The sequence below is a fragment of the Rhodamnia argentea genome, chromosome 8 (genome assembly GCF_020921035.1).
Source record: "Rhodamnia argentea isolate NSW1041297 chromosome 8, ASM2092103v1, whole genome shotgun sequence".
Taxonomy (NCBI): domain Eukaryota; kingdom Viridiplantae; phylum Streptophyta; class Magnoliopsida; order Myrtales; family Myrtaceae; genus Rhodamnia; species Rhodamnia argentea.
Window position 1 is genome coordinate 151,410 of NC_063157.1, and position 27,702 is coordinate 179,111.

General features: G+C 41.1%; 2 protein-coding genes across 4 annotated transcripts in view; both read left to right on the top strand.

The window, feature by feature from the left end:
* Positions 1 to 27,547, top strand: part of LOC115755825 (vacuolar-processing enzyme-like) — a 33,152-nt gene extending 5,605 nt beyond the window's left edge. Inside the window, exons 2-8 of one of the 3 annotated variants that reach the window (XM_048283970.1) lie at positions 8,725 to 8,793; positions 8,972 to 9,136; positions 9,238 to 9,683; positions 9,898 to 10,135; positions 10,301 to 10,507; positions 10,628 to 10,798; positions 27,500 to 27,547. In XM_048283970.1, the coding sequence (XP_048139927.1) occupies positions 8,725 to 8,793; positions 8,972 to 9,136; positions 9,238 to 9,683; positions 9,898 to 10,135; positions 10,301 to 10,507; positions 10,628 to 10,771 (1,269 nt within the window). In that variant the 3' untranslated portion in view covers positions 10,772 to 10,798; positions 27,500 to 27,547. Of the gene's footprint in view, positions 1 to 8,724; positions 8,794 to 8,971; positions 9,137 to 9,237; positions 9,684 to 9,897; positions 10,136 to 10,300; positions 10,508 to 10,627; positions 10,847 to 10,877; positions 10,910 to 27,499 lie in introns of those variants that run through there. The other 2 variants (XM_048283969.1, XM_030695374.2) reach the window with 2 other exon arrangements.
* On the top strand, positions 25,169 to 27,506 carry LOC115755824 (vacuolar-processing enzyme alpha-isozyme-like). The gene is made up of 6 exons (XM_030695373.2): positions 25,169 to 25,494; positions 25,669 to 25,833; positions 25,935 to 26,380; positions 26,601 to 26,838; positions 27,004 to 27,210; positions 27,336 to 27,506. The coding sequence occupies exons 1-6, from the start codon at positions 25,207 to 25,209 to the stop codon at positions 27,477 to 27,479; spliced, it is 1,488 nt and encodes a 495-aa protein (XP_030551233.2). The 5' UTR covers positions 25,169 to 25,206; the 3' UTR covers positions 27,480 to 27,506.
* Positions 27,548 to 27,702: the final 155 nt, after the last annotated feature.

Genomic DNA, 27,702 nt, shown 5'->3' on the forward strand with positions numbered 1-27,702 from the left:
TTTTTTTTATTAATACCATGTTGAAAAATCAAAATTCAACCTCTTGAGAAAGCCATGATCTGGACGCACTTGTCTTGGAAGAAGTCTTTGACTCACCTTAGAATCAAGCTTTTGATCAAATTGATCTAGATCGAAGAGAATCAATTTCAGCCGAACAACTCATTCAAGGGCAATTTAGCCCGGCCCAATGGCCACCAGTCCATTGGTTTCTTGTATAGGTCCAACTAATCCAATGGACAGCCAGGCCGAACCAACCTTGGACTCAGCAGGGCACGTCCAAAGAAGATATGGATGTTGGTTTTGGAGGCAGCTCAATAGAGGTGGTCTTATGTTCTCGGGACTAATTCGAATAGTGGATTGGAGCTGGTTATTTTTGGGTTAGGCACCCAAGTCAGTCTTGATAGGTTTAGGAATGAATCTCCTCCCCCCCCGTTTCTCCAACTCGCCAACTCGATATTTGTCGTATCCAATTCTCACCATCAGCAGCCGTTCTGTTCTACACATCAGCGAAGTGGCTGCCAAGCTAGAATTAAAACTCACCAACTAGCAACTCATCAGACCAGACAATTATTTGACTTGGTCTAGGGATTTCCGACGAGCACTTGCACAATAAGTATAAGGATGGTTTCCTTGACAAAACTGTCCCCTTTGCCATCGATATCTAGGTGGTCTTGCGACCCTCTCACCTCAAAGGCTAGGCCTTTCCTTGCACTTATAAACCGACCATCATCTCTTTCCACAATCAATGTGGATAAGCCCCAACAAATTTTCCCCTCACACTTGGGCTTAGGTTGGAGTAGCAACAACCTTCTCCGAGTATCTTTTAAGTCCAGATTTGTTGGTAAACTAGGATCTAATACCAATGTTGGCAACAAGCTATAGTAACTAAATTAAATGCCCTCATAGAAAATCACACTCGGGATAATGGATCATTACCTCCACATCACAAACCAATTGATTGCAAGTGGGTGTACAAGATTAAGTACATGGCAGATCGTTCTATTGAACGCTACAAGGCTTAATTAGTGACTAAGGGCTTCACACGACAGGAATGTTTCGATTGCCATGAGACTTTCTCCCCGGTTGCAAAGGAGGTAACTGTTCATTCCTTTTTATCTACTATTGCCTTTCGCAATTGGTCACTACACCGGATAGACGGCTGCCATGCATTTCTTCATGGCCATTCGGACGACGAAATCCAAGTGGGTCTTCCACAAGTTTCACGCAAATGGGGAAAATCTTGTGTATTTCGTCTCCATAAATCCATGTATGGACTTAAACATGCTTTCCAGCAATGGTACTCCAAGTTTACCACCGCACTCATAGATGCAGGGTTTCAATATTCCAAACATGACTATGCCCTATTTACATGGACAAAAGGTACATCATCAATCTATTCATTAGAACTTGTTGATGATATACATATTATGGGAAATGGTGAATCTGCTATAAAAAAATTTTACACTCTACTTTCCACATTAAAGATTTGAGACCTCCTAAGTATTTCCTTGGCATTGAGATTGCTTAGTTAGATAAGGGAATCTACTTCAGCCAATGGAAATTTATATTGAAAATCATATTAGAAGCAGGATTGTCGAGATGTAAGCCAACTGTTATTCCAATTGAGCAAAACGCCAACCCGATGACCCTTGAATATGGCGCGGTATCATCATCATCTAATGAGGACTCACTACTCAAAGACCCATTAGGCTATCCATGACTCATAAAAAAACTTAATTATCTCACCACGACTAGACTCGATATATACTATGTGGTGTAGATTCTCGATCGATTTATGCATAGTCCAAAGCAATCCCATGTGAATGCAACACCGAAAGTTGTTAATATTTGAAGGGATGTCGAAGACATAGAATGCTTTTATCTCGGAATCGTGACATGAAAATGATAGCTCATTGTGACATCGACTATGCTATCTGTCCAATGACCCGAAGATCCATTATTTATTTTTGCATTAAATTGAAAAAGTCATTGATTTCATGGAAAACAAAGAAACAATCAACAGTTTCTTGGTCATCAACCGAATCCGAATATCGAGCTATGATAAAGGCTGTTTGTCAAATAGTCCAGATACGAGGTTTACTTTCAGACCTTGGCACCGGATTCGATGGGCCAAGCATATTATTCTGCAATGACGATGTTGCACTCAAGCTTGCGGTAAACCCAGTTTTTCATGAAAGAACAAAGCATGTAGAAGTCAACTGTCATTGCACTCAAGATAAAGTCCAAGAAGGAATAGTTGGAACGAGTGAAATTGGAATCGCTAAACAACTTGTGAAGATCTTCACCAAACCATTATATCAAAGAGAACACATATATTTGCTAAGCAACTTAGGCGTCTTCGACATATATAGGCCGCCAATTTGAGAAGAGTGTTGGAGATAGGTTTTGATTCTCTTTTTTAGATTGATTCAGTAAATCTTGGATTGATGATCAATCCATGAGATTGGGCATTAATTCTGTAAAATAGGAAAACATTGTTATAATAGTCATTTATTTGGTACCTCCCATAAATATCCTTGTGTACATGTAAGAAATGATCAGAAATGTCCTATCATCACACGTCGACCTTATCCTTTAGCAGTTACACTTTCTTAAGTGCCACTCGATTTAACCGTCGATCAGTATCTTTTCTTCAATTTGTATCTTCACTTTGTCCCATTTCTTCATTTCTCTGCATCTAATACTTGGCCAAATTTACTATAACATTGGCCATATATAGGTTTTTCCATTCAATTGATATGTTCATCGATAGCTGTATTTTATGGTTGTTGACAATCGCTATTCATAATTATTGATTAGTCTCACCATAGTCGATAGTAATATTATACAACTATTGGTGAATATTACGTCACTTGTCAATACCCATATCAATCTCATAACCAAGCTCTATGTTTGACCAAATCAACTCCATGTTGATTATAAAGAGTTGGTCATTTATTTTTTTGGTCAAGGCACACACAACTTATACAAAGCTGCTTGGTTTCTTTGTCGTTCACTTGATGCACTTTTCTTGGGAGCCGAATAACATTCGACAATTGCAATCGTCAACTTCTCGTAGTTATAACTAGAACAAATGGTTTCGGCGAAGGAGGGGATTTGGCAGTGGGCTTGAACTGGTGATTACCCAATGCGGGCCAATGAAGATTTAAGTTTAGATCACATCTCATCTGTTGACAAGGAGTATTATTGGTCTAGTGGGGTAATAGAGATGCGTCCTCAGCATGAAGCTGGATTGTTCTAGGTTTTGACAAGACGGGGTGATGAAATGTGTGGAGGAGGGTGTAATATGTCAAGAAGCATGAGGAGTGCGAGAGATGGTTTCCTTCTGTTTTGCTCTACTAACCCAATTCCTGGACGTGCATGAGTCTAAAAACAATGAATGTTTACGTAGAGCTAGCTGGTGTGGACATCACCGCTATCAACCACGCGAATCAAAGCTCGATTTTCAGTCATTTGTTTTCGATTGCGCTCGATATGGTCAATTACATGAAACGCAAGATACACGCCACGCCACACCCTATCCAATCTGGATTCCATCTCGGCTTGTGACATCCTGGATTTTCGACATATGTACGGCGCTTAAATCCAATAAAAGGTTTGAGATTGAACTCCAATTCGATTTGAGATACTGGATTTTAAGGAATTAAGAGTTGGAAATTGGGTATTTCTCGAATCGGCGATCGGAGTAGTTTATGTTTCGATCGATTAGTTGTCGCATCTTAGAACTAGAAATTCTTGTGTTTGAGCCTTAATCGGATTAAATCAATCCGAAATTTGACAAGAATACCCTTCGTAGGATCGCCGAATGTACAATTTACCCTTAGTTGGCAAATGACCGTTTTGCCCCCGGCCAAATTTTGAAATGACCAAAATACCCCTAGGATTTTTATGTGCATAAGACAAGGATATCATGAAGGTGGACCTCACTTTATCTCTTAAGCTTTCCTTGGTCAAACTTGGCAACTCCTTTCTGCCTCTCTCCATCGCCTCTCTCTCTCTCCCTCTCCCTCTCTCTCTCTCTGTGCCGCCCAATTACACGTACACCCCCCCCTCTCAACCGACTTGCAGTAGCCCTCCTTCTTCCTCTTCGTTCTTCATTTTTCGACCATTAGACCCACTGCACGAGCTACCATGACAAACTATGACACTCATAGAATCCCATTGATACCATCGGACCATCGTTGCACCGTCGGAGTCGCCGGAAAGTCGGCTGGAAGGAGCTCGAGCAACCTGCCCTATTTCTGTTGGGTCTGTGTTGCTGCTGCCTCTCTGTCTTTGATTGCTGAAGATCAGCCACCACCACTCGTTCCGACCCTCTCCTCAGATCTTCCCTGACCTCCAGCCACCACCACCGATCGCTAGAAGCCGCCACAAAATTGCTGGAGGAGCTAGAACAGCCACTGTCCCAACCTGCCCTGTTTTGACCCTCTGTTGTGCCGGTTCTGTTCTTAACGGCCATCCGCCGCCACACCGTCTTCCTCCGCCCACCTCCAACCACCATAGACTCCCTGATACCCCCTTAAATCTTTGCCATCAACCCCACGAAGCCTCGTCGCCGCCGGAGCTCTGGAACAGCCCCCGACCACCTGCCCTGTTTCGCCACTGCAGCTTCTGTTGGCTGCTGCCGGCGCTTGCTCCGGCCACCACGAACCACCTCCGACCATCCTCAGACCTCCCTTGATGTTATCCAGTCATCACCAAGTCAAGCCGCCGCCATAGCACCCCGGAACAGCCATGAACAGCCCTGCACAGTCCCGGTTCCCCTGTTTTTCCTGCTCTGTTCCAGTTTCTGTTTGCCTACTGTTCAGCCGCCTTCCGGCCAGCTCAGTCGACGTCCGACCACCACAACCATTCTCATACATTGCCCAACCAATGACCTCCACTGCTCAGCCTTGCACCGCCTCCATTCAGCCCCCACAGCCGCGGAACAGCTCTGCTCGCCTGTCCTGTTCCCACCAGATGTGCCTGATTTGTGGGCCAACGGGCTGGGCAATGGCCCTATCTGACATGGGCTGTGTCATGTAAAGTGGGCCGAGAGCTTGGACCCGTGAGCCTGGTCTGTGGGCCAAGTTGGTCGAGTGTCCAGGCCCGTGTGCCGAGACCACGGGCCAAGTGTCCAAGAATTGGAGCCCAAGTGGCCTAGTTTGTGGGCAAAGTTTCCGAGCCAAGTTCAAAGCTCGTGCGAAGGGATTTTCAAGGATTGCCGCGTCTAATCGACGGTGAGTCGACCTCTAATCCTTAGCTAAGTTGTTAATTACGTTTGGATGAGTTTAATTAGATTATTAGGGTATTTAGGTAGATTAATTAGGGCCGGTTTAGACTAGAGACTCGGTTTAGGTTAAATAACCCTAATTAATTAGGTAATTTGACTGTGGCTAGTTTGAACCAAATAATTGATTGATTGATCGGCCTTGCTTGATTGCGAGCGAACAATAGGTCAAGGATGAGCGTATGATTGATTGATGATTTGGATTTAATTACGTACAATTGGATTGAATGTTTGTCATTGAATTATTTTTCTACGCTCGATTATAATTTATATAGATTAATTGATTAAATGCCTTAGTGGATGGCTAGTCAAATTGATTGATTGGTTGGAGTTTGATCATTCGATTTATGGATGCGAGGTTGCATGGATAACATGTGCATTTGTGTGATTACTCAAGAAGTCTTGCTGTGTGAGCATATCGTGTGAGCATTTGACTAAATGCGGATTGTAAACTGGTTATTTGTTAAGTATGCTTGAGTGGTCACACGATGGACTATTCCTGTTAAGTTCGTACCGTGCTAGTCATACGGACCCATACGACTTGTCGGATGCACGTCAATTCGTGCCGTGCCGATCGTACGGGTAACACGGATTGTCGGATGTCGGTCGCAACTTGTGACGGATCGAAGCCCCTACGGGGATCCCCGATAGTGCCATGTCGTGCCGGTCGTACAAATCACACGGGCTATCAGATGCCGTAGCCGTAAGTAAGGGACGAAGCCCGGTCCCGCCAATAGACACCGCCAATCATAGTGTAAAGTCACACCGGTCGTGTGCAATTGGGCCAGATGGTCGTTAATAATCGGACCACGTGTGGTGTCTGCGTATGCGATTGACATGATATCTATGGGTTGTTATGTGTAGCATATTATATTGAGTATTGCATACCGTGTGATTTTCAGCATGTGAGTTGCATGTGATTGAGATATTTATATATCAATATGTGATTGACTAATAGGACCATCTGGACGAATCAATGCCTTAGCCGGACATAGGCGTTGACTCACCGAGATTTACATCTCACACCATCGTTGTTAAACCATTTTCGGGGTCTAAGTGATAGAGCTAGTAATTATTGAAAAGCTGAGAAGGATGAAAGTGACGTAGCCCTATTTGGAGTAGGTACGAAGTTAATCCTATCCCGTCCCGAAGTATGGGACCAATTAGCGTGTCATTTCGGTTGACTCACGACGTGATTGTAAATAAGGTCATGTTTTTGAATTAATGCGTTTTTCCTACTAATCTATCCATATCTTATATTTTTATCCGGAAATATTATACGTTTCCGCATACATAATTAATTTCATGAATTGATAGCGTGCCTGGGACGCTATCCTTTTAACCCGAGGGACGAGATGATAGGGATGCCGCGAGTTCGAGGATCGGGGCATGACACAGCTCACCTCGCCTCTAATTCCAACACACCAAAAAGGAAAGAAGGGTGTGCGCAAGCCGAGCAACGCAGATGTGAGAACGTGCAGGAGGAAAAGGTTGGGTTGGCCAGTGGCCACCCTCGAGAAATGACAGGTCAAGTCAACCCCCACAAAAGCCAAACCAGACAACCCGAAATGGAGAGCAATCTCTCAGGACTATTCCTTCCATCAATCACACAGAGTCTGGGATTCTAGAATACGAGACACTATCTTTGAATATGCGGTATAGCAATCCTTCTCATCGTACCCCACCACTCCACCCCCATAGTGGTCTCACGCGCACACTATCTCTTGATACTGAGAAAGCAACTTCCTCCCACTCGATCAGTCCCGGAAAGCTTCCAGCCAATCCAGCCGTGGTCTTCTAAAGCTGGAGGACGGGGGAAGGAGGTGAAGGAGACCACCCTTTGACTGCTGTATGATGCTCCCCATAATTTTCTTATGGAAAAACCGTAGGCCACTTCTTTGGAGGGTCAATGTCTACGTGATGAAACGCGTTACTCATTGCCTAATGAATTGCACTAAGGGTTTTAGTATTCGAACGTGATCAATGGGGGGTAATACCCTTCTTTTTGACCCCAGCTGGAAGTGGGGTTTGCCTTTTAAAGTCTCCTTGTATACTCTTAAAAGAGTCTAAACCACTAATTTTTGCGTCAACTATTTTTGTCTAGTGGACTTGACTCATCCCATTCTCATCTCCACCTTTGTCATGTCTGTCCCACTAGTGTAGTCCGTTTGTAGACCACCAATTAAAAACCATATCTTTATTATATGCGTTAGCGTGTGTATACATATATATCAGTATGATGTCAAATCAAGTCTAGAAGAAGCACATACTAAATTATAGAAGGAATTGCTAGGGAGATCACGAAATGCTTTATTAGATAACTATTGCTCTCGTACAAGACACGTTCTTCTCATTTATATCAAAGAATTGTAAAGTCCAACACATAAAAGGAACATAGAACAGTCGGTAGTGCGATCTTTTAATGGTGTGATGATGGGGCGAGTCGTTTGCAAGCCAAAACCATTCCAAGGGTTTGATTACATAGTCCCAAAGAAAAGCACCTAAGACTCCGTGATGAAATTGAGCATCATATTTGCTACTTTTAAGGTGTAAACCTGCACAACATCGTAAGCATACAAACAAAATAAAAATAAACAAAGACAACTCTTTGCCGCATGCAATTCCGCAAGAAATTGTGACATGGTCCAAAGTTGAGATATAGTGCAAAGTTGTACATCATCTCTATTTTAATACACGGGTTTTGTTTTGATGCCACTTGTGGGTGGATTCCTTGTGATACAAATCACTCGATATCCCTTGACTATGCCAAACTAGGCGAATTGCTCCGTCAAGTGCTTCTCAATTAGCCTCCATCCTTGAACATCTTATTATCGATACCCTCATTATCTACGGTAAGCACATCCTTTTAAGCACAATAGGTACCGTGTAAGGAAGGAATTCATTGACTTATTGAGTAATCCTTTGGGGACGGTACTTTCTCGACCGTAAAAATAACTAATAAGATTGTCAGCCTGAGAAAATGAGCAAAAGTGAAGCGTTGATGAAACTATAGCCAATGGATGGGGAGAGAAGATGACGATGGAGGAGAATCTTGGAATGGGTGGAGCACGTGCGAAGACTGGTGGGGTACCCAACGTGAATCCATGTAGACACACTTTGGTCGTATCTTTCAAGTCTTTTATGGGATGGGGTCGTCGAATTCCCCCACAAGGAGGAGTTGCCATCAACAGAAGAACTCCATGTAGACACATCTTTGCGCATGCACTCCCCACCCACGACTATATAAACCACCCTCCCTCCCATTCCACACATCCAGACCATCCTCCTTCAGTCTCATTCCTCATCAAAACTCTTCCTTCCTGTTGATGATGATGATGAGCTCCTCATATGGCAGCCTTGTTCCTTTCCTCCTCCTCACAGCACTGATGATGGCTGCTCTGAGCGAGGGTCGTATTAGACTCACGTCCGCTGGTGAAAGTACCGGCACTCAATGGGCTATTCTAGTCGCCGGATCCAAAGGTTATTCTAACTACAGACACCAGGTGATCTACCACCCGAACCTCACTAAAGCTTCTACAGCACATCATTATGCTCTCATTGTACCTAGATAAAATGTACAATGGACAACTTGCTAGCCGTACCCTAACTTCCGTGCTACACAAAACACGCTTATATATATCAAGAAATGGATTGACCTGTGTGAGATGTGTGTCTATGCAGGCTGATGTGTGCCATGCCTACCAAATCCTCAAGGTGAATGGGTTGAAAGATGAGAATATCATCGTGTTCATGTACGACGACATCGCCGGTAGCAAGTATAATCCTACCAAGGGTATCATCATCAACAAACCCAACGGTCCTGATGTCTACCATGGAGTTCCCAAGGTCTTCTATATCTAGCTACTTTTTACATCCTCTATATAGGACTATGCATATTGGGCGTGATTGATTTTCGAACCTAATAGACCAGTTGGGTAATATTGCAGGATTACACCGGTGATGCGACTACTGCAGCCAACTTGTATGCTGTCCTTCTCGGGAACAAGATGGCTCTCAGCGGGGGCAGTGGCAAGGTTTTGAACAGTGGCGCGAACGACCATGTCTTCTTCTATTACGCCGACCATGGGAGCCCGGGACTACTGGGCATGCCTGTGGGAAACAACATATACGCGAACGACCTGATGAACGTGTTGAAGCAAATGTATAAGATGAAGAAGTACATGAACATGGTGATATACATAGAGGCGTGCGAGTCGGGGAGCATGCTGCAAGGGTTGCTCCCCAAGGACATGGGGATCTACGCGACCACTGCGTCCAACGCCAAGGAGAGCAGCTGGGGCTACTACTGCCCCGGCGATACTACTGACGGTGATCCCTCCAAGTATGACACTTGTTTGGGGGATCTCTACAGCATCGCTTGGATGGAGGACAGGTATTTTTATGTCACTCGGCTATTTTTTAAAGCAATTGTACGTGCACATTCGATGATAAAATGAGAAAAGGCAAGAAATGACTCTCTCCTTCATAAGGAAAAAAAGAAAAGCTAGCTAGATGAGGCAAATAACAAGATAAGCATGTACATGTGCTCATTCTCTGTTCTATCTGTTTCTGTCTCCATCAATCCGAATTCGGGCGTGCGAGAACAGTGATGCCAACGATTTGGGGAAGGAAACGTTGCAGGACCAATACTTGACGGTGAAGAAGAGGACCAGTCTGTCCCATGTGATGCAATATGGGAACACAGTTCTCAGCCAGGCCTTCCTCTCTACTTACATGGGCCAAAGCCCTAAGAAAGTCTCTTCCGTTCGCCTGGATGAGCTCTCTTCTTCGACTTTCCGGGCAGTTCCCCAACGGGATGCTGATTTGGTCTTTTTCCAACGCCAGGTCCGTCTCCTTCACCATTGATTACATTACGTATTGATTTATCTTTTGTGACAGGGTAATTGAACAAACGAACATGGTTCTTTTTAGGTAGCGTTTCTTGCTATGTTTGTCTTGCCTCTTGGTATTGAAACACCTTGTCGATTGGCTACTCGTGGGTGGTTGTAGGTGCAAAAAGCTCCAAAAGGGTCTGCTGAGAGTGTGGAAGCACAGAAGAGACTGGACGAACAAATCGCTCGCCGATCACATGTCGACCGCAGCATCAACCAAATTGTCTACTACCTGTTTGGTGGCTCCAATGCTGCAAGCATGTTGACTGCTGTTCGACCTGAAGAACGACCTGTTGTCGACAACTGGGACTGCCTCAAGACATTTGTGAGTCTCCATGGTCTCCTCATCATTTATTTGTCCGATCCGTATATGATATGTGTGGGCAGCTAATTTATCTCGTCAACAGTTTCTAATGTCGAATTTTTTCATTTGTGTGACGTATAGGTGAGGACTTACGAGCAATATTGTGGACGGCTGAGTGAGTATGGAATGCAATACACAAGAGCCATGGCGAACATGTGCAACGCTGGAGTAGACAAGGACCGTATGGTAGCGGCTTCTATTCAAGCTTGTTCTGGGAAAGCATAGTGAGAAGGATGATCAGTGTCCTAATGATGCTTTTGTATATAGTTTCTGCGTGACGTGTGCCGCTTCTAAGAAATTTAATGCTTAAAGTTTGTTGGAAAGTAATGTAAGAATATTTCCAGATGGTTAATGATATGGTCAGTATCTTTCTATGTTGGCAATTGTCGTGAATCATTTTCACAAAACATGCAATTGGATACGCACAAGACAACAACCTTTTCAACCCCATTAGCCTAAATGTGACGACTGGATGATGACCACTTTCGAGGGTAGGTTCCCACCGAATGAAAAGGATTGACGCCAAACAAGAGAAGCACCGGAGCAGAGCAGAGCAGAGCAGAGCGACAACTTGTTTCTTCACAACCCTAGTTCATCATATGGGGACAAAACAGACAAGCGTGTACTTAAATTCAATAAGGCCGTTCACCTTATGTACTTTCTTAGGAGCCGAAATAACATTTTTTTTAAGCTAAATTAATTTGATGAAATGGTTTTTGACCGAGGAGGGGATTTGCCAGTGGGCTTGAACTGGCGATTGTGGCCCCATTATTTGCTTCAAATGCGATCCATGTAGTGCGTTTTAACTCGATGAAAATCAAGGCTGCCGTTAGTAAATTTTTTGGATTTGCTTTGATCAATCTATCATTGCCAGCAAATGGTGAAATATATTTGTGCTCCCCAAAAAGGTGATTTAAGTTGGCCGAGCATGCGATCTTCTCTTTCATGTGGAAAGGTGAATTGCTCTTGCGTGCTGGTTTTGGCCTCCGGCTAGCTTGATCAGAAGCTTGGGTGCAGACTCAAGCTTGCATTTTTTGATTCCTTGCTGCCAAACTCTTGTATTTCTGATTGAGCAACTAGAAAGAGATTCTTTAACAAAAAAAAAATCCAGATAGGGTCATCGGAGTTGACTGGGTTCTATATGTTTCAAAGTGGGGAGTTCGTTTTTCAGAGTTAAAAGGTTCAAGAGCCCCTCTGCGTTCACTTGGTTAGATGAATTGCGCTCGTTTCTTCGACTTACTGCATGCGCATTTCAGCTCCTCCAGAGCATAGGAATCACTTGCTTTTCGGTGTTCGAGCCTGACTATGATAGTGCAGCTTCACCAGGTATATGGAGAGGGATTTGTCGCTGGACATGTTTGAAAGTTGATTGGGATGTGGCTAACTTCAAACAGCCAAAGCTCTCCCTTGTCTATGGTTTAAAATCTATTGGAATTTTTTTTGAGATTAGGATGCTATAAATGTCATAACTTTGGTACGGTGCTCATTTAAGTGCCACAACTTAGGTGTGTCGTTCACATGAGAGACTTAACTTTTTTTTTCACTCACATGATTGTCATATGACATTCTTCATTGATCAGTTGAGTACCATAATTTCTCAAGAATGTTCTCCATAAGTGCCAATATCCTGTCGGATTGGATGAACATTTTAAGAATGCAATGGCCCTCAATTGAACATTAAACCGTTTACGGAACCGATCCGAATTTATTAAGAAATAAATTCGAGAATTTCAATTGGTTATAAAAACTTTATTTCTTGCTCATCAATAATCGTTAGTTATAGCTATTGATTTTTCTCAACATTATCGATAACTACAGTATATAAATGTCGGGAACTGTCATGTCACTTCTCAATAACTAAGTAATGTATCGATCTAATCATCAAGCTCTGTGTTCGACCAAATCAACACATGCTCCTTTTAAAAAGAATAAAATGATTTGAAGCCTTTAATTTATCTAAATAGTTGAAAAGGTATGAATGATTACCTTTAATGGTTCCATTGAACGTGCATTAATGCTCCTAAACGCCGTAGATTGACAGTTACTTTCGTTTTTAGTTCTCAACCCAGAGAAATTTGACACGTGAATCGGCACCCGTCCTTCTATGAACCGTTGGCTTGCAAACTGTCACCCCTTCTCGGGTAGCACTCAACTTTTTTTTTATTTTCGTACTTCAGCTTCAACCTGCAAACATTGGCATCACTCATCGATGGCTCCCCCAGACCCAAATTGCCACACTCCTTCCTTCGACATGTCTGCGCCGCTTCGACATACTCAAAGAGGGAGACAAAAGCAACTGTCTTCTCCAACTCCTCAACAAATCTCAGGGCGATGTTGAGCAGACAATCCCGGGTCCTTGCCTGATAGGGTCGAATCCTCTTTAGCGCCGAAAAGCCGCCCCCTTAGTCTCGCCGGCTGGTGAACACGGTCGGACACTCCCAATGCCATCCTAATTGTTTTCCGAGAGTGCAACTCAGGTTTCGATTGCGGGATGTGTGTGCAGAAGGAAGTGTAGTGCTAAAGTATAATATGCACATACCGCTTCACTAATTGTTATAAATTACGATATAAACCCGAAACAAACACTCTACTCCTTATAACTCCTGCCTACGAAACCATTTAATATGAACCTTAGATGCATACCTTGATGCGGGACGAGCTCACACAAAATGACATTTTTGAAAGAGAAATTCATGGAGTTCCAACTCAAATTCCCAATGGAATCGCCAAGCAATCAAGATCTTCCTCAAGGCGAGCCACCAAGGGAAAGTTAACGTATTTAGTAAAGGGAAATACTTCCTTGACAGTTTGACAGTACTATTAGTTATTTCTTACCATAGATCCACACACCATCATCGCGTATTTTGCATAAAACACTCATTAATTAGAAAATTGTGGAGCCAGAAATAACGACAATACTGTCAAACTGTCAGGGTAGTATCTCCTTATAGTAAACGGCCATGAAAGTTACTCGCACGATGAAGAATCTGAATGCATGACCAGGCACAAGCAAAACCACGGTTTGTCCATTAAAACGAGGTTTCTGCAAACTATTACTAGGGAGGTAAACATGCAATGATGCATACGCGTAGGGAATGCGTGATGCATGTTTGTGCATAAATCAACGACCATCTATCAAAGCTAATGAGTATGCAACCTATACTAATCTTTTTGTACCTTATGATTTAATTGATAATAATGAATATCCATTTAAACCCAAAGACACTAAAGGCAGAACTTCCACATGCGTTATGATGCAATGACATGAAATTTTCAATTAGACTAAAATGCCTAAAATGAATGGATTAACTAAGGCATGTTCCCATGACTTTAATATAAACTCCTAACTATTTCGACAAAAAAAAAAAAAAAAACACCTAACTACATGCACACTAAACTGCATGACATGAACATAAAGATGAATATCGTATCTCTAAATAAATGATATGCATATCCTAAGCTATCATGTACGACATGGATACCTAATCACCAATGACAAGCATAATGATGTGCGCAATGAATGTTGGACATGCATCAACCCTAAATACAATCTACATTAGATAATGAACAAAATTAATTACTAAAGACAGGCATGCAATTCACTAGGTAACATGCAACATGTGGCACGTTCATTATAGAACTAAACATGAACTAATTCTATGATGATTAAATGCAATCTACACAAGATATTAATGGAGTGTTTTTCTTCTTTATAAATTAAAAATAGGAAACTACCCTAATGCATCAAATATATGAAATCCAAAATTAGGAAGTGTATATAGATGAATACAATGGAAAATATGCAATATATATGAATATTGATAAAAGAGCAAAATCTGATGAAAGCACGATATTATTCTTGATTAATGCAAGGTTCGATCTTTCGTGTTGGAGAAAGGGTTTGATTCTCTTTCTTAGATTGATTGAATAAATATTGGATCCATGAGATTGAATATTAAATCTGTAAAATAGGAAAATATTATTTCCTACTTTGTATTTCCTTGTATTATATATGTCATTGTGTACATGTAAGAAATGATTAGAAATGTAATTTCAATTTCCCAAATTCTTATTTTCATTTCGTTTCATGGTATCAAAGCCTTCATCCTCTAGCCGTGCTTCCACAAAATCTTGTTGATTGCCTCAGGTCAGTCTTCTAACCAAGTTATTGAGGAAACGCAATAACCTGCAAAATAAGGTTAGCACTCTGGGTAGGAATCCATAAATCGAACAATTTTTTTTTTATTGATACCATGCTGGAAAAATCAAAATACAACCTCTCGAGAAAACCATGGTCCGGACGCACCTGCATTGGAATAAGTCTTTGACTCACCTGGGAGTCAAGCTTTGGATCAAATTGATCCAGATCAAGGAGAATCTATTTCAACCCAACAGTTCATTCAAGTGCAATTCAGCCCGACCCAATGGCCACAAGTCCATTGGTTTCTTATACAATTCCAATCAATCCAATGGACAGCTAGCCAAACCAACCTTGGACTCAGTAGGACACGTCCAAAAAAGATATGGATGTCGATTTTGGAGGCAACTCAATGGAGGTGGCCTTACGTTCTCGCGACTAACTCAAATAGTGGATTGGGCTGGTTATTTTTTGGTCAGAGACCTGAATAAGTCTTGACAGGTGTAGGGACGAATCCCTACCCATTTCCCCAACTCAATATTTGCCGTATTTGATTCCCACCATCCGCGGCCACTCTGTTCTACACATCAACAGCCGAAGAGCCAGAATTGCAAGTCACCAACCAACAGCTTGTCGGATCGGACAATTACTTGCCTTGATCTTGGGATTTCCGACGAGCATTTGTGACTAAGGAGAAGGATGGATCCCTCGACGAAACTGTCCCCTTTGCCACCGATCACTCGGTGGTCTTGCACCCCTCTCACCCCAAAAGCTAAATTTTCTTCACACTTGTAAATCGACCATCATCCCCTTCCGCAACCAATATACCCCAACAATGTTCCCCTCATACATCGAGCTTAGATCGAAGTAGCAACAACCTTCTCCAAGTGTCTTTGAGACCCAAACTTGTTGGTAACCTAGGGTCCGATACCGGTGTTGGCAACAAGGTATTGAGACTAAATTAAATGCCCTCATAGAAAATCACACTTAGGATATTGTATCATTACCTCCATATCACAAACCAATTGGTTGCAAGTGGGTGTACAAGATTAAGTACAGGGCAGATGGTTCTGTTGAATGCTACAAGGCTCAATTAATAGCTAAGAGATTCACACAATAGGAATATTTCGATCACCATGAGACTTTTCCCCAGTCGCAAAGGAGGTAAATGTTCGTTCCTTTTTATCAATTGTTGCCTTTCACTATTGGCCTTTGCACCGGATGGAAGTCCGCAATGCCTTTCTTCATGGCCATTTGGACAAAGAAATCTATGTGAGTCCTCTACAGGGTTCATGCAAACGAGGGGAATCTTGAGTATGTCATTTCCATAAATCCATGCACAGACTTAAACATGCTTTCCGGCAATGTTAGGCCAAGTTTACCACTGCACTCAATAGATGCACGATTCCAACATTCCAAACATGACTATGCCCCATTTACATGGATGAAAGGTACATCATTAATCTATTTATTAGTATTTGTTGATGATATACATATTATGGGAAATGATGAATCTGCTATAAAAAAATTTAAATTATTTTTGCACTCTACTTTCCACATTAAAGATTTGGGACCTCCCAAGTATTTCCTTAGCATTGAGATTGCTCGGTCGGATAAAGGAATCTGCTTCGGCCAATGGAAATTTATCTTGAAAATCACATCAGAAGCGGGATTGTCACGATGTAAGCCAACTATTATTATGATTGAGCAAAACGCCAACCTGATGGTGTTGACACCTAAATTTTGATTTTTAGAAAATCATTCATATAAGCATAAAATGAGAGTTATTCATAATTCTCACAAAAAATAAATTTTCATGCATTGCATATTTAATTTTCATCGATCAAGTGTACGTCATGTCAGCTAGGGCTAGAGATGAGTCAATTGAGCATGATTCCAACGGACGACCGAGTTAAAATCGACTCGAAAGTCACTAGAGAGGGTGCAGAATTTTTTTTTACTATAATTTGGAACTCAAAACAGCCCGTTTGAGCTCTTAAAATTGCAAAAAGGCCTTAATTAATTACCAATTTTATTAGTTAAGGTCTAAGTGAGTCTGGAATCACAAAACAAGCCCATAAAACATTGAAAAATAGCCCATTTCGCCCTCCTCATTCATTTGGCCGAAAATTGTAAGAGTCTAATTCCAATAGGACTCCTCAAGATCAGAATTTTCAATCTAACGATTGATATCTAATTGGAGCTTTTGATCTAACGGTTATAAAAAAAAAAAAACCTACAACTCAAAGCCCTAGTTTTCTCTATAAATGCATCTTTATGCCTAGGGTTAAAGAGGTTCCACACGTTCGTAAAAGCCGGAATGTTGAGACACCGACCACGTTCACATTTTGAGAGAGAGGATATGAAGAGAATTTTCTCTCCATCAAGCCACCCAAGGGATTCGATCCAACGTGGTCACAAGAGCTCGATCAAAGTCCAAGGGAGTTTGTTTGACGAATTCAACACCTTGATTTGGTGTCTCACGTGGAGCTGCTGGCCAACGCCGTTTGCTGCACATCACCACCGAATAGATTTTTTTTTTCCTGCTTGTGTCCACTGATCAGCCCCGTTTTGTTCACTGTTATTTGCTCGCTGTTCGAGGAGTATTTTAGCTGCTGTCCAGAGGTTAATTCTGCTGCAAATTAACATTTGAGACAGCACTGTTTAGAGGTGATTTTCAAGCGAATTCACAGCTTTAAAGTGCAGATTTTCAGGCTCAATTCAAGGTAATCTCTCTAGTATTTTACTCGCTTTAGATGTTGTTCTGCATGGATTGAAAGCCGTCTACTTGCTGTTCTTCGGCATGAACACTGAAAATTTTGGAAAAAATTCAAGGAGCAAGTTTTGCATATCAAAACCCTAATTTTTATCATGGACTTTGAAAATCGGGTTTAATTGGATTCATTAGATATATTTTTAGAACAAAAAAAAATCTAAATCTAAATTAGGAAATTTTATTTCCTAGTATGCAACATCTATGTTAAGTTGGATAAACTTGTCCGTCGCCGTTCGGATACGACCTTCCAACTTATTAAAGATGGAGATTTAGTTAATCCGATTTATCGCCGTTTAGATCCGATTCGCTATCTTCAAAAAGCCGAATTTAGATTTATGAATATATATTTTTTTAGAAAATTATGAGAGAATAGGATTTGATTTGGTTTGATCTAGATCGTTATCTTGAATTATCCGATTGGATTGATATTCTGTGATTGACATGAATCTTGTCCGTTTTAAATTTCCCGATAGACTTAAAAGAATTCCTAAAATTTAGTGAGATATGGTTTTTTAGAAAACCATGTCTAATTAAATCTTTAGGAAGATAAAGTTTCTTAAAAACTTTATCTCACTAAGTTTATCTTGAAAATCTAGGTTAAGAGAATGAAATCAAAATGTCCTTAATCTAGTCGAAAATTCAAAGAAAAGGAACGAAAATCAGTTCATTGTCATCTTGTGTGATTTCATGCATATCTCATCTTATTTACGAAAAAATTACAAAAAAATCCCATGCATATCTTCATGTTATTTTTTCACATATCTCACATTCCATGCATGTCTATTTTGCATTATTTCATTTGTCTAGCCAAATTCACTTCATATATTTTTGAGTATCCCATCTTGCATTCCACATTTTCAAAATCACTTGCATATCTTTGAATCATCTTTAGTTTCATGCATATTATATTGCCGAAATAAAAAATCTGCTCACTTCATATCTTTCATATTATACACATCTCATTTTACTTTTGCATATCTCATAACATATCCATTGCATATTTTCGAATATCTTATCTTGCATTCCATATTTTTTTAAAAATGTCATTCGTATATCGTGCATATCCATATCTCACATCATATATTCTGCATATTTCATATATCTTGCATATCTTGCTGTATCTCATGTCATTCATGCATATTTTTGCATCATCTCATATTAATATGTCATGTTTTGAATATCATTGCATCATTTACCATATTTTTCAAAATTTGCACATTCATACATCATATTTCCGAAAATCACATGTTGCATTTCATATAGGATAGGCGCAAATTCATGTCGTGTATATCATGATTATTCACATGCCACATGTTCACTTGCTGTGCCTTTTTTTTTTTTTGTCTTATATTTTTACATCATATTTTAAGATGTCATAGTCATTCACATGTTCGCATAATTATATATCATAGCTTGCCATGTCATCATGTTGTATTCTCTTTGCCACTACACCAAGTCATTCGCACGTCATGTAGAACCACGTCGGGATTCATTCATTTAGGCTAGCCACTTTAATCCGCATGCTGAAGTCATATAATTTAGAATTTGCATACCATCTACATCAAGCATATAGTTTTTGCATGTCACATAGTCTTCGCATATTTAGTTTACTTTGATTGCGTAATTGATTGCTATTCATGCACATCCATGTCACGAAGTAGTTAAAGTGGATTGCCTTATGTTTCATATCACGTTTTGTGTTTTATGCATGTCATTTCGCATGCCATAATTAATTAGTTAATATTTGCACATAGGGTAACTGGACTCCTAAACTTGCATGTTTTGCATCTCATCCCGTCATCTATATAGTTTCATGTTATTTCATTCGTGCCTGCATTCATTCTAAAAAACGAAAACTCCAAAAATAACTTCATCCTTTGAACTTTAAAGCAAACTCAATCAAGCTTGAGTTGCCGAAGTAAGATATTTCATGGAATTAAGGTACCGAAAAAGCATTAGCTTTAATTAGTTAATGTAACAAAGTCCCCAAATCCTCGGTCTCTGATTCGTAGGAATAAAAATAGTCCTCCCTCTATTTTTATTTAGGTTTCTAATCAACCTACCCAAAATGGTTAGTGGTGACTCCGAATCCCGAATCATTCTAATTAACCAAAGTTGCGATTTGGTAGAGCTTGGGAGAGTTCATATTAGGTTAGTCATCAAAATTAACCTGATAATCCATTAGCCTAAAAATGATTTTTAGGCTAATGGATTATCGAGTTAATTTTGATGACTAACCTAATATGAACTCTCCCAAGCTCTACCAAATCGCAACTTTGGTCTGATTTTTAGGTCGCGACAGATGCTTGAAAATGACATGGGATCATCGTCACCTCATGAAGACCCACTACTCAAAGATCCATCAAGCCATCAATGACTCGACTGGAAAATTAATTTATCTTACCATGACTAGATATATGCTATGTGGTGCAGATTCTCAGTCAATTTTTGCATAGTCCAAAGCAATCCCATAAATATGATATCCAACTCAAATTTGCGGCAGACTTCATAGAAATGATGTTGAAAGCGTTTTTTTTTATTTTACTCGCTACGGTCTCATGTTAATGTTTCTCCTTACACAACTTTGTTGGATCAATTTGGTTCTTATATAAGCCAATATAATTTGGCTCTCTCCGAACATCAGTGGACAATTGATATCATGGATCTAGATTGACAGTCATTTGGGGGGGTGTTTGAATGGATTGTGGGATCATTGAAGTAGGGTGTTTTTTCTTTTTTTTTTTTTTTTGTGGATTCTGGGTTCCATGGACGAGTATGGTTGTATTTATTACGTAGTCCCATGGACATCATTTGTGGGGTTATTGTGTGGAATGGATTCTTTGGATTGATTTTTTTTTTTTTAGTTGTGCGGGCCACTTGATGGTTGTTTCTGGGAAACATTTGTATTGGATGAATGTAGTTTTGTATTTTGTATTTTTTTTGTCGAAAATTCTGAGACTCTGCTCGATCCACTGATTGGGAAGACGTTCATATTGCCTCTTTGATTCTTCTAAAGATGGTTTGTAATGATTGTATTTCATTTTTATGGATATGTTGGATCGTTGGAGGAACCTTGTTTTTGTTTTGTTTCAAAAGTGGTGAGTCTTTGCGTTTCGTAGTGTTGGGCATTTGATGCCAAATGGGTTCTTGTTGCATGTCATAAATTATGGTCTAACAATCAGATTTGATCGATTTTTTAACAACTCCTAATTCCGAAAGTGAGTTAGGGAATTCGGGTCGAACATACTTGACAGTCGGTTAAGTTCATCAAACACATATTTATCTGCTTTCAAAAAATGAGTTACCCATACGAAACTAGGCTAATTAAATATGGGTCACAACCGATATATAGTTCACAAGAATCACCACCTATTTTGTTAGCCCTTTTTTATAAGCATTTCAATTTATAGATTTTTTACATTTATTATTTTATTATTTTATTTTTTTATTTGATGTGAAGTTTTTGTCCAGGTAACATATACACGTGAAGAGCGTAAATTAGGTTTAGTGTGTTTTGATAATATGGGTCAAAACGAGCCGGGTTGGGTATAGGTCGGTTGCGGGACGGGTCGGGTATGGATTATTAAATATATGTCAATATGGGTCGGATCATATTCGACCTGACCCAAACCCGGCCCACCCATTTGGCACCTTTAATTTTAACCCAAATATGACTCTGTGAAATGAACTCTCACGAGGCTTGTGTAGCTCCCGGCAAGAGATCTTAGACCTCCAGATCAGCGAAGATGGAGGTTCACGCCCTCCGATTTGTGGTCGAGGACCTCCATCGATGGCCTCCACCTACTTTAGCTGTGGCGTTGAGCTCGGTTTTTCGAGGGTCGTTGAACTCAGGCTGAAAAAAGGCGACGGCCTGAGGAGGTGGCGTGCATCTGCTAGTTGAGGAAGAAGACGACAACTCTGCAACGGCCAAGCCGTGGACTTGTTTTCTTCTGTTTCAAAATTTCATTTTTATTTTCATTTATTCCGAAAAAAAAATTAGCTTTTTAACTTTTATGTTTTTGCATTTAGTATTTTGAATTTCCTTTTGCCACTTAAGCGCATGGGACTGAGAAAAAGGTCATTTCGACACCCAAAAAAAAAAAAAAAACTTTGTAAATTCATTAGACTAGCAAACTTCGCGTTCTCACTCGGGCGTCCAACTCATGAGGTCTTGCTCGAGCAACATGTGGTTTGACAACCACAATTTAGTAGTGGTGACAGCTTGTTTGTGGTTGACGAGAGTCGGTCGGCGATGGCCAGATGTAGAAGAAAAATACGAGAAAGAAAGAAAAAAAAAAGGAAACAAAATGTAAATGAATAAAAAAAACATATATTTTTTAAAATTTATTAAAAATTTAGTTATTGCATGAATTTTTTTTTACAACTTAATTTTTAAAAAAATAATAGGAAACAAGTTTTTCTAAATTGAGTTAAATTTGAAAATGTTCAAGTAATATGGGTCTAGTCGGGTATAAATTGGGTATATGTCATTAGATTTGTACTATATGAAAATGGATCAAAACTGGTTAAATGGGTTAATATGGGTCGGACAATATCCGATCCGAATTCAATCCAATCCAATCCACTCATTTGGCACCTCTAGATAATGTTAATAGGGATGCGTGGTTAGCAAGAAGCTGGATTGTTCCAGGTTTTGATAAGAACTGGTGATTAATGAGTGGAGGAGGGCGCATCAAGTCAAGAAGCGTTTACTTCTCTTCCACGTCCCGTTCGCTTTTCCCGTCCGTTTTGCTCAACTAAGCCAATTCCTGTACATGCATAAGTCTGAAAACGATGAGGCTGCGTTTGGTCGTCGGGATTTCCGGTCGGGATAGAATTGGATAGGATAGGATAAGAAATCTAGGGATTTGACCATATCCTATCCATCATTTGATGAACTACGGATTTAAAATCGGATATTCTCATATCCTATCCTATCCCGCATTTGGTAGAAACCGTATATCAATATAAATGACGTATATGCCCTACGTGATGCTCATGAAATATTCTGATCTTGTTACTATAAAAATAATGTTCTCATACTAAAAAAAAAAAACTTGAAAATATACACATTTTATTAGATTTTCAAACCTCTTTGCAAAAAAAAATAAATAAATAAACTGAAAATAGAAACAAATGAGACAAGAAAGTTAGCTTTTATATGACGGATAAGAGAAATCATATCCGACCTTATCCTACCCCCTCCTCTAGGATTTTTTTATCTGGATTATATCCCCTCTATATCCGACATTATACTATCAGGGACACCTACCAAACACGGGATATGATAAAACATATCATATCCCGAGTTTTATACCGACGACCAAACGCAGCCTAAATGTTTACGTAGAGGGATATTCGCCATGCATCAGAAAAGTACGATGGGACCGTCGGATGGGAAGAGCTAGCTATTGTGGTGTGGACATCACCGCCATCAATCCCGCGAATCAAAGCTCGACTTTTAGTCATTTGTTTTCGATTGCGCTCGATGTGGTCGATTACATAAAACGCAAGATACACGCCACGCCCTATCCAATCTGGACTCCATCTCATCTCACCTCGCCTCTAGTTCTAACTCAAAAAAAAAAAAAAAAGGAAAGAAGGGTGTGCGCAAGCCCAGCAACGCAGGAGTGAGAACTTGCAGGGGGAAAAGGGTTGGGTGGGCCAGTGGCCGCCCTCGAGAAACGACAGGTCAAGTCAACCCCCACAAAAGCCAAACCAGACAACACGAAATGGAAAGCAATCGCTCAGGGCTATTCCTTCCATCAATCACGCAGAGTCTGGGATTCTAGAATACGGGACATTATCTTTGAATATGCAGCATAGCAATCCTTCTCATTGTACCCCACCACTCCACCCCCATAGCGGTCTCGCGCGCGCGCAGTCTCTCTTGATACTGAGAAAGCAACTTCCTCCCACTCGCTCATTCCCGGAAAGCTTCCGGCCAATCCAGTCGTGGTCTTCTAGAGCTTGGGTGGTTGGGGAGGTGAAGGAGACCACCCTCTGATTCCTGCATGATGCTCCCCATAATAATTTTTTATCGAAAAACCGTAGGCCACGTCTTTGGAGGGTCAATGTCTACATGATGAAACGCGTTACTAATTGCTTCTAACGAATTAACGTGATCAGTGGAGGGTCAATGTTCTTTTTGACCCCAGCTGGAAGTGGGGTATGCCATTTAAAGTGTCCATGTATACTCTTAAAAGAGTCTAAACCACTACTTTTTGCGTCAACTATGTCTTGTCCAGTGGACTTGACTCATCTCATTCTCTTCTCCACCTTTGTAAAGTCTTTCACACTAGTGTAGTCCGTTTCCTTCAGCTAAATTCAAAGCCAAGAAAGGAAAAAAAATAAAAAAGGAAGCTTTTTGCTTTCTCAAGAAAATTAAGAATACCATTTAAATTTCGAAAACTATAGAGATAATTTATGATACTTTACGTGCCGACCTTTGTATTTTATGCAAGCTTCAAACGTGGGGGATTTGAAAATGATACAATGGGTAAGCGGTATGATTTTTCTGATCGAGTAAAAGTAAAAAATGCAAAACTCAATGGGGACAGGCCCCGAATGAACTTCTAATCTGTAGACCACCAATTAAAAACACCCTATCTTTAATTATTATATGCGTTAGCGTGTGTGTGAACACACACACACACACACACATATATATCAGTATGATGTCAAATCAAGTCTAGAAGAAGCACGTACTAAATTGTAGAAGAAATCGCTAGGGAGATCACGAAATGCTTTATTAGATGACTATTGTTCTCATACAGGACACGTTCTTCTCATTTATATCAGAGAATTGTAAAGTCAAACACATAAAGGAACACAGAAGAGTTGGTAGTAGTTAGCAAGCCAAAACCATTCCAAGAGTTTGATTACATAGTCCCAAAGAAAAGCACCTAAGACTCTGTGATGAAATTGAGCATTATATTTGCTACTTTTAAGGTGTAAACCTGCACAACATCGTAAGCATACAAACAAAATAAAAATAAACAAAGAAAACTATTTGCTGCATGCAATTCCGCAAGAAATTGTGACATGGTCCAAAGTTGAGATATAGTGCAAAGTTGTACATCATCTCTATTTTAATACACGGGTTTTGTTTTGATGCCACTTGTGGGTGGATTCCTTGTGATACAAATCGCTCGATATCCCACAACTATGCCAAACCAGGCGAATTGCTCTGTCAAGTGCTCCTCAATTAGCCTCCGTCTTGAGCATCTTATTTATCGACGCCCTCATTATCTATGGTAGACACATCCTTTTAAGCGCAATAGGTATTGTGTAAGGAAGCAATTTATTGACTATTTTTGACTTATTAAGTAATCATTTAATTCTTAAAAGGGAAATGCTTCCCTAACAGTACCGTTGGGGACGGTACTTTCTAAACCGTAGATCCATGCATCATCACCGCGTATTTTGCATAAATCATTTATTGATTGAGAGATCGTATAATTAGAAATAACCGACAGTACTATCAGCTTGAGAAAATGAGCAAAAGTGAAGCAATGATGAAACTATAGCCAATGAATGGCGAGAGAAGAAAATATGACGGTGGAGGAGGAGAATCTTGGAAAAGGTGGAGCACGAGTGAAGGGTGATGGGGTACCCAACATGAATCTATGTAGACACGCTTTGGTCGTATCTTTCAAGGCTTTTATGGGATGGGGTCGCCGAATTCCCCCCCAAAGGAGGAGTTGCCATCAAACAGAAGAACTCCATGTAGACACATCTTTGCGCATGCCTTCCCAGTCCTACCACTATATAAACCTCCCTCCCTCCCTCCCATTCCACACATCCAAACAATCCTCCTTCAGTCTCATTCCTCATCAAAACTCTTCCTTCCTGTTGATGATGATGATGAGCTCCTCATATGGCAGCCTTGTTCCTTTCCTCCTCCTCACAGCACTGATGATGGCCGCTGTGAGCGAGGGTGTTACCAGACTCGCGTCCGCTGGTGAAAGTACCGGCACTCAATGGGCTATTCTAGTCGCCGGATCCAATGGTTATTCTAACTACAGACACCAGGTGATCTACCACCCAAACCTCACAAAAGTCACAGCACGTCATTATATTCTTATTGTACATATGTAAAATGTACTATGGACAACTTGCTAGCCGTACCCTAACTTCCATGCTACACACAACACGCACACTTATATCAAGAAATGGATTTGACCTGTGTGCTGTGTGTCTATGCAGGCTGATGTGTGCCATGCCTACCAAATCCTCAAGGCGAATGGGTTGAAAGATGAGAATATCATCGTGTTCATGTACGACGACATCGCCCGTAGCAAGTATAATCCTACCAAGGGTATCATCATCAACAAACCCAACGGCCCCGATGTCTACCATGGAGTTCCCAAGGTCTTCTATATCAAGCTACTTTTTACATCCGCTATATAGGACGATGCATATTGGGCTTGATTGATTTTCGAACCTAATAGACCAGTTGGGTAATATTGCAGGATTACACCGGTGATGCGACCACTGCAGCCAACTTGTACGCTGTCCTTCTCGGGAACAAGACGGCTCTCAGCGGGGGCAGTGGCAAGGTTTTGAACAGTGGCCCGAACGACCATGTCTTCTTCTATTACGCCGACCATGGGAGCACGGGACTACTGGCCATGCCTGTTGGGGATAACATATATGCGAACGACCTGATAAACGTGCTGAAGCAAATGTATAAGTCGCAGAAGTACATGAACATGGTGATGTACATAGAGGCATGCGAGGCGGGGAGCATGCTGCAAGGGTTGCTCCCCAAGGACATGGGGATCTACGCGACCACGGCGTCCAACGCCGAGGAAAGCAGCTATGGCTACTACTGCCCCAGCGAGGCTACTGACGGTGATCCCTCCAAGTATGACACTTGTTTGGGGGATCTCTACAGCATCTCTTGGTTGGAAGACAGGTATAATTATGTCACTTGTCTATTTTTAAAAGCAACTGTACGTGCACATTCGATGATAAAATGAAAAGGCAAGAAATGACTCTCTCTCTCTCTCTCTTTCAGAAGGAAAAAAGATAAGCTAGCTAGATGAGCAAATAATAAGATAAGCATGTACATGTACTCATTCTCTGTTCTATCTGTTTCTGTCTCCATCAATCCGAATCCGGGCCTGTGAGAACAGTGACGCCAACGATTTGGGGAAGGAAACGCTGCAGGAGCAATACTTGACGGTGAAGAAGAGGACCAATCTGTCCCATGTGATGCAGTATGGGAACACAGTTCTCAGCCAGGCCTTCCTCTCTACTTACATGGGCCAAAGCCCCAAGAGTGTCTCGTCCGTTCGCTTGGATGAGCTCTCTTCTTCGACTTTCCGGGCAGTTCCCCAACGGGATGCTGATTTGGTCTTTTTCCAACGCCAGGTCCGTCTCCATCACCATCGATTACATTGCGTATTGATTTATCTGTTCCGACAGGGTAATTGAACAAAGGAACATGGTTCTTTCTAGCTAGTGTTTCTTGCTATGTCTGTCTTGCCTCTTGTTAATGAAACACCTTGTCGATTGGCCACTCGTGGGTGGTTGTAGGTGCAAAAAGCTCCAAAAGGGTCTGCCGAGAGTGTGGAAGCACAGAAGAGACTGGACGAACAAATCGCTCGCCGATCGCATGTCGACCGCAGCATCAACCAAATTATCAGCCACCTGTTCGGTGGCTCCAATGCTGCAAGCATGTTGACTGCTGTTCGACCTGAAGAACAGCCTGTTGTCGACGACTGGGACTGCCTCAAGACATTTGTGAGTCTCCATGGTCTCCTCATCAATTATTAGTCCAATCCGCACATGATACGTTTTGTGTGCGCAGCTAATTTATCTTGTCAACAGTTTCTAATGTCGAATTTTTTTCACTGTGTGACGTATAGGTGAGGACTTACGAGCAATATTGTGGACGGCTGAGCGAGTACGGAATGCAATACACAAGAGCCATGGCGAACATGTGCAACGCTGGAGTAGACAAGGACCGTATGGTAGCTGCTTCTGTTCAAGCTTGTTCTGGGAAAGCATAGTGAGAAGGATGATGAGTGTCCTAATGATGCTTTTGTAAACAGTTTCTGCATGACATGTGCTTCAACTAAGAAATTTGGAATAAATTTACATTGGCGAGCTCTCTAGGTATGTTGTGAATCAATGGGCCCGTCAAGTTTGTTGGAAAGTAATGTAAGAATATTTCCAGATGGCTAATGATATGGTCAGTTTCTTTCTCTGTTGGCAATTGTCGCGAATCGAATC

Bases quoted from the DNA above. Each gene is read 5' to 3' on its own strand.
- LOC115755824 (XM_030695373.2), top strand. From the start codon at position 25,207: ATGCCTTCCCAGTCCTACCACTATATAAACCTCCCTCCCTCCCTCCCA. The intron at 26,381-26,600 runs GTATAATTATGT...CTGTGAGAACAG, and splicing joins ATCTCTTGGTTGGAAGACAG to TGACGCCAACGATTTGGGGA. The intron at 27,211-27,335 runs GTGAGTCTCCAT...TGTGACGTATAG, and splicing joins GGGACTGCCTCAAGACATTT to GTGAGGACTTACGAGCAATA.